Here is a 7,888-nt window from a genome sequence, read left to right on the forward strand (position 1 = left end):
AAATTCCCTAGCTCCCAGTGCTAACAATTCTAGTAGGAACGCCAATCCATTTAAGTCCATTTTGCATCATCAAAGCTTTCCTGCTTGATTGGTAATCAGTCTATCTTATGCTTAACATAATTAATTTTTTTAGTGAATTTACGCTTTTTTTGTGATTAGGTGAAATATTTTATGTTACTCCAGAGTTTTCTGTAACAGACTAATTAACAGTGATGTTGTATAAGATATCAAAGCCAGGCTGGGAGTTTAAGCCATTCAGAGTGTCGTTTCATAAAACTTCCTGGGTAAAGGTGAAGAAGGAAGTAAGGGACCTTCTCAACTTTGTTTGGCCTCACAATCTTATTTGGTTGATGCTGCTTCTGATATCGGCAAATAGATTGCAAAAGAAAATACTTGATTCTAGCATAATTGATTGAGTCCAGCCAGGGGCAGTGAAAGGATAATGTTGTCCCAGTGAAACAGAATAGGCTACCTGCTTCCCACGGAGGATCCTTACAGATCGTTCACCTCATGGAGTTGAAGAGTTTATTTGAGAACACAGAAGAACTTTCTTATTAATATGATATTTCTATTTCATATTGTCAATATACAAATGATGCAGTTAGCTTGGATTAACACCTAGATTTAGTTTCTAAGAAACTGGAGTCAGCAAAAGAAGAGAGTAGAATACTCAAGATAGAGAGGAAGTGACATCTATGAAGTGCCACTGAAGGGAAGTGTTACATTGAGGGTTGGACTAGATGATCTCCAGAGGTCCCTTCCAACCTCACCAATTCTATGATTCTGTGATTCTATGATTTACATAAAGCATGGTGCTTTGAAGATAATCACTATTAGTTCTTCAGTGTATGCATGCACAGAAATCCTTATTTTGTTTATAATCTAAATTTTTTAGAGGGAGACTAAAGCTGAAATAATTGCTTAAATGGAATTCAAAGCTTCTGTTACATTCACCAAAGGAGATGATAAAGGGGTATTTCCATACCAACTACAGATTCCTTCCATCAACAATTGTGGAATGAATATCTCCTAGATACTCATTCAGACCACCTAGAGCAAATCAATAGTAATGGTGTGGGAGGACCAGAGCATTGCCAGAAACATTAAAATTCAACTGCCCACTTCCTAAGGCATCCTTTAGAGGGTTCATTAACTGTCTGACCTACTCTTTCCTTCACCTTGGAACATCTTCATTTTAAGTCCTTAATACAATTGTTCAGTGCAACTTTATTTTTATATTTAACAGGTTTCGGCATTTTCTACATGGGAAAAAGAGTTACACAAAATTGTGTTTGATCCACGCTACCTTCTGCTCAATTCTGAAGAACGTAAACAAGTGAGTGTTATCTGTGGTATAGCTTCTGATTGTCAACAAACATCTCCCAAATTAACAGTAATAACAAGGTCATTATCTTGGTAAGATAAGGGATAGAATAGAATTAAAGCATCTCTCTTAAATTTGTGCATGAGACTCAACTGAGGTTCTACTCATAAGAAAATGCTGCCTCCTTCTTTGAAAAACAAATGGTAGGAAGTGAATTTGCACATAGTGAAGAGAAAGTCTCTTAGGTTGCAAGAACAAATCCTATTGAGTCTAGGAAACTCGGCTGCAGAAAAGGTAATGACCATAAGGTAATGCTTCCACTGTGATTTAGATTGTATATTATAGAGGAACTACTTCATTTTTATTACTTAGAATGTTTTCTAGGAGTTGGTAGTATTTATTGCTATATTTTGCAATAACTAAACTTGGTAGATACAAGTGGATAGAGCACAGTGGCTAATGCCTGTGTCTCTTTGAAAGGGTATAGCTTTTCTGGCAAGCCACAAAGGGAAGTAGAGTTTCTACTGCCATGGTTACTTGGGCATTAACTATCACTGGGGATCTGAAAGGTCTGCAGGGTCACAGATTAATCTGAAAATTTAGGAGAGATGCAAGGATGTTGCAGAGAAGGTGAACTCTTTTATTCTGTAGTTATTTCTGTTCCTTACTAGCCTCTTGTCATCTTGGAGAAGGAAGAATTTGGAATATGGAATTGTCAGTTTTTGAAATAAGCAAGGTGAAAAATGAACTTCTTATTCATATTGCATTGCACTCTGTGGCCCATATTGTCCTATTGATTCTCCAGAGAGCTCTGTGTAGGTATTTACTGAGGGATTGGAGACATATATTCTCATTTACTACCTTTCCAGTATTTTCTTTCCTAAGATAAAAAGTAAAATAAAATAATAATGAAATATAGGAATGAAAATGTGAGAGAAACTCACAGAATGGAAAATACTGACAAACAGGATACTGAGCAAAGAGTTTTGTATTTTATTTCAGTGAATCAGCAAGGACAAAATATAGACCTTGATCAGTCAGTCAAGACTTATTACTTCTTTTGTTTTGTCAAGCATGGAGATAATAAAAATATGTAATGAATGTACATTATATAACACGGACGTTTGCTAAAGCACTGCTGACATGGACCTTGCTTGTGGGGTATGTTTAATGCTCAAGGAAAGGGATTATGAAAAGCGAGTAGTGGGCAGTCCTATATATAGAAAGCTGTAGTCATGTTGATGTTGTTTCTAAGAGTGACGATAATTCAGGCTCAGAACTAAGGTAGAAGAAGGTGATCATTAGTTGCTTTTCTACAAAACAGGTTTAAAAAAATATTAAACTTGGGAGCGCATGCCATGTATGTAATACATTTAAGCTGCCAAACTTAAAGTAATGGATTTATGGACATTCATTCTACACAGTTCCATTTGATTAGACCTCATTTTCCTCCAGGAGTAATTTAAGAAGAAAGTTAGACTTGGACAAGAGTAGATCACCAATTTATCAGATGCATCTATTTTAGTATAACTAAAATTAGTAGCAAAAATTATTTAGTTGCAAGGAAACATTTACCTTGACTGATGCTGACGGTGTGGCCCAAATAGTAAGCATCTGAGTACTTTTTGAATTATGTAAACGAATTGATGATATTTAAGGGCTTTAGAAGTGAATGCCGGCTCACAAGAAGTGAGTGCGTGAACAAATGGCCGGAGCGCGACTACCAGTGCCACCGTTTTGTTACACAGGTAGCTTGAAGAGGGCAGGGTGGGGCGTTTTGAGTGCAGTTTATCTACAAGTGTCTCAAGGAATCTTCTTTTGACTTCTGTTCGGACTAGTTTGGAGTGCGGACTCTGGTGCTTGTGGGTGTCCTTGTGCTGTCCGAGGAGCACCACCAGCTGGTATTGGATATCTGCAGATTGATTTCCTTACTCATCAATATTTCCCAAGGGGTTATTAACTGTGAGAAGATGCTACAACGTTTAAGTCAAGGAACAGTGAAGGGTAAAGGAGCACCTGTACTAGATAATGAACTATCTGTTAATTTTGATTTATTGTGTTCATTATGGTAGATTCACTGATACTAGAAAGGCAAGCACTAACTGCATCACCTACTTTATTTCTTCCACTTATTTCTACCATTTTTTTTCTAGTCTGTTCTTACAGTCAACTTAAACAAATACATGCAGTATAATAAATTTAGTTTTCCTAGGTCTTCACTTAAAGTACTTATCTTATAGCCTTGGTTTTTTCATATTTACTTTACCAGTGCTGTTTCGTCCTTTATCTGCATATCAAACTAAGTATCAGTTGTATTTCAGTTACTTTACCTTCCATGAAGGTTTGCACTTGTGCATCCTCATGAGTGAAGAGAAAGTAACTATGGTAGCAATCATACTTGATGCACATACTTTTTGTTGTAAAAAGGAAAGGATGGTGAATAAGGAAAGCAAATAGCATTTTGAGAAACAGCTGCTTTGATTCAACAGGTAGGTGTGCCGTACTTTGTAAAGCACAGAACCGACAGGGCCAGATTTGTGGTATTTAAAAATGTGATTAAAGCAGTCAGCAGAACTTCCAGACATAGCTAAGTCCTTAACACCTTTTGATGAAACGAAAAATCCTGATGCTGAGCACCCTGCTGCATTTTTAGCTGCCAAATATTGTTAGAAGTGGGACTGTCAGCCCTTCCAAACACGTTAACACTGCTCTGTAGGTTTGTACAAAGCACCGTGTGTAAGCTCATGCTTCACAGCAACTGAACTGAGTTTTCTGAGTTTCTGAGTCAGGCTTTCTTTGGGTAACTTTCAGATTATTGCTATTCAGCATTATAGACATACTCAAGAATTCAAGCAAGTTGGGAAAGGTACAAGATCCAAACAAGTCTGTCGTGTGGATACAAGCTACAAGCAATAATTCTATAAGCAAGACCAAGTTATCTACACCTAGGTCGGGAAATCTTGATTTATGTTATACTTCGTGGTTGGATGAAGGTATTACCTGTCCAAATTATAGCTTTTTCCAGCTACTTACTATATGAAAACAACTGACCAGCCATCCATGAGGCGGATTCAACTACATTTGAGTCAGGAAATAGAGTGCAGATAAAAATTGTAATTCTTGAGATTAAAAACCCTCTGATCAGGCATAAATAGTATAAAATCTTTATTAATAAATACTGTATCTTGTTTCCCTTTTTTGAATAGATATTTGAACAGTTTGTCAAGACCAGGATAAGAGAAGAGTACAAAGAGAAAAAAAATAAACTATTATTAGCCAAAGAAGAATTTAAAAAGCTTCTTGAAGAATCCAAGTTATCACCAAGGTATGGTGGAGATTTGTTAGAATGACTTTTCTCAAATTAGGCTATGGTTATCCGTCCTGAGACTCTAAAATTAAACCTACTCTTTATATCAACTTATTTTATACATCTGTTCTTATAATGCTGTCTTAACTGTTTCTTCCTTTTTTTTTTTTTTTTAGTTATTTAGTTATATTACTGGGAAAGGCAGTGCACCATCTCTCTGCCTCTCTTTCCAGTTTAGTGTTTAATATTTTGCACAACATGTTTTTTTATACTTTTATAACACACACACACACACACACACACTTATCAGTTATATAAAATTAGCACTTGAATGTTAAGTCACATTAATGTTAGGAATATATGTAGAATTAGTGAAAAACACTTCTTTTGGTTTGGTTTTGATGGAAGAGTAACATAATCTAACAAAGTTGTTATTCGACAAGGTCATTACTAACGCATCAGTAAATTAAAGCAAGACCTACAATGCAATCATTTTTTTTCTATATGGATTTTTAAGTAAGGGATCCAGAATAGGAAATTCAGTGCTGAGGATAATTTGTAAATTACATGAAAATAAAGAGGTTTATGTGTTATAATTCTGGTTAAATTGTTGGAACTAAGAAAATGCAGTTCTCTCTTACTAAGATATGCAAATAATTGCACAGCACTGCCTGCCTAGATGCAAAGATATAAACAACATGTTAGACTGTATGGAGATAATTGTAAGTGTCTTTTGAAAACAAAACGGAGAATAATCTGGGTTTATGTAACAGCTAAGCAGTGGCCCCAGCAGTTATGTTTTCAGGCTGCAAGGGCAAAACCATGCTGGCCTACAGGAACAGAACATCTGACGCCTTAATGTTTGTCTTGAGCTAACTGTGAGAGCCCAAAGTCACAGAAACTCGTCTGCCTGCGGTAATCTCCGGCTTCATTTTAGCACTGTAGTAAGAATCAAATTAGAAAAAACAGACCTTTACCCAAGTGACTGTTACAAATCTGCACGGTAATTAGAGCACAGACTCAGTCAACAGCAAATATTGCAAAATTCATATGGCAGAGCACAGTAACTCCGCAGTATCACTGACAAAGCACGCAAACACGGAGGCAGCGATCAGACGCAGAGTGCCAGTATAACGACAGAGATGTGCAGCATAAATCATCCCCGCGTGGGCTCCGTGAACAGCCAGCGTGCAGGGTAACCAGGCTTGGCCCTGCCAAAGTAAACATGAGAAGGACCTGGAGCTTCTCCAGGTCCCCCCATATTCTTGTCTGAATTGTCGTAGACAACTTATGATGGAAATTATCTTGTATTTTTGAGATAGAATTCAAACATAAAAGATGGTGATGATAATTGCATTTCTGTCTGCATTAGTTTTTCTCTACAACAGTTTTATATGACCATGCAGCCTTTGGTTAATCAAGCAGAAGTCTGGATCTTTTCATAATTAAACTTCTGTCAAGTTTAGTCAGTTCCTCTGGTAATATCTGTTGGTAGTCACGCTTTTTACTTACTATACATTTGTTTGTTAATGATCATCCCCTTTCCTGCCTTCATCATCTCCTCTGCTGCAAGATGCAACCCGTAGGATCATAGAAAAGTTCAGACTGGATGAACCTCACCCCAGGAGGTCAGCTAGTCCAGCCTCCTGCTCAGAGCAGGGTCAGACCGCTCGGAGGTAGGAGGTACATCAGCTGCTGCTCTGCACACGTGGCTCCTGGCCCGAGGGCTGCTCGGGGGCTTCTGCCACCGCCTGCTGCTTGGCACGGTCTGCACGCCGGCAGAGAGCTGCCAAGCATGGCGCAGGAATTTCTCGCCTTCCTAGCATAACTACTTTTCTCCACTCCTTCGTTAACGCTCTAGTTTTCCATCATGTGAACGTAACCTGAAGCTAAACTAAAAACCACCACTAGAAAATTGTGCAGCTAAGTGATATAAAAAGTCCAAGAGTTTTTTTTTTTTTAAAAAAAAAAAAAAGAAAAAAAAGACCTAGTAGCCGGTATAGTGGTGCCACTCTCTTACGATGCCTGGCTATCCTGCTGCCAAATTCTGGGAAGAGGCAGTGGAAACGTACTCCTGTCCATGTGAGCCAAACATGTTTATTTGAGTTAATAAAGATATTTGGGAAAAATACGACTGCAAGTTTTTGTTACCAGCTACAGTGTTTGCATTTGAAAATGTTGGAGCTGACTGTAAGATCCTCAGGCGAAAGTCCCTGGGGATTTCAGTTGTATTATTGTGCCTGTGACTGTCACATTTACAATTAACTTGTTGCTATTTTTAGGAAAGATCAAGCTACTGTAGATTTCTTCAGGTATCGTATACTATTGATAGTCAAAATGCATTTGTTTTAATTAGTTGCTTAGTTATGTTTTTGTACTCCATTAGAGGCTAATCATTGAAATACCGGGCACAAGCCACTGACAAGGAGACAGCAGAAACCTACACTGGAGCAAATACTATGTCAATTAATCTAAATTGTCCAGTAAATGATCACACAGATTTCTCAAAATCAGAAATGGACATAACTATTGCAAGCAGATCACGTGAATGGGAAGCACAAGCACTTTTGGCACTAGTCTTGCTTTCTTTGTTGCAGACAGTACAGCGATATTGTTGTAAATATTTCCCAGGTCACATTCTTATTTTTAATATCTGTGTCAGACGTTAAATGTGGCATCCCGGTCAAAAAGGCTGAAAATGGATTGACAAAGTTGCAACTTTAAAATGTCTTTCTTTTCTGCAGAACAACATTCAAAGAGTTTGCAGAGAAATACGGAAGAGATCAGCGGTTTCGGCTCGTTCAAAAGAAGAAGGACCAAGAGCATTTTTTCAATCAGTTCATACTTATTCTTAAAAAGAGGGACAAAGAAAACAGGATAAGGCTACGGAAAATGAGATAAAAATTCATATAATTGGCAATAAATATACAAGCTAATGCTGTGACTGCAGTAGAAATTAAAATGAAGAAAAAAGCGTTTGGAGTTAGAGTTCCAACAGGTTAAAGAAGAACCGGATATCCCTGGGGAAAAGCTCTCTAAATGAGGATTGGTGAACATACACTGAATTTGTGAAGCCAGGTTGTTCTGCAGGAATCTGAAGGATATTTTGTTCTCAAAGAATTAATGTTTCATATTGAAGCTCTCTTTTGTACAACATTCAGAGTTTGATGCATTTCTAATTGCCATGATATGTCAATCCCTTAATTGTTTTAATTATGCAAATTACTTGTAATATACACAAATTATAAATCCAGTGC

At 37.4% G+C, this 7,888-nt stretch overlaps 1 protein-coding gene across 1 annotated transcript in view; it reads left to right on the forward strand.

The window, feature by feature from the left end:
* The window catches only part of TCERG1L (transcription elongation regulator 1 like), a 107,774-nt gene extending 100,242 nt beyond the window's left edge, over positions 1-7,532 (forward strand). The window contains exons 11-13 of the mRNA XM_062580392.1: positions 1,247-1,336; positions 4,531-4,649; positions 7,376-7,532. Of these exons, the coding sequence (XP_062436376.1) occupies positions 1,247-1,336; positions 4,531-4,649; positions 7,376-7,532 (366 nt within the window). The remainder of the gene's footprint in view (positions 1-1,246; positions 1,337-4,530; positions 4,650-7,375) is intronic.
* The last annotated feature ends 356 nt before the right edge of the window (positions 7,533-7,888 follow it).

The sequence above is a fragment of the Rhea pennata genome, chromosome 7 (assembly GCF_028389875.1).
Source record: "Rhea pennata isolate bPtePen1 chromosome 7, bPtePen1.pri, whole genome shotgun sequence".
In the NCBI taxonomy this organism is placed as follows: Eukaryota; Metazoa; Chordata; class Aves; order Rheiformes; family Rheidae; genus Rhea; species Rhea pennata.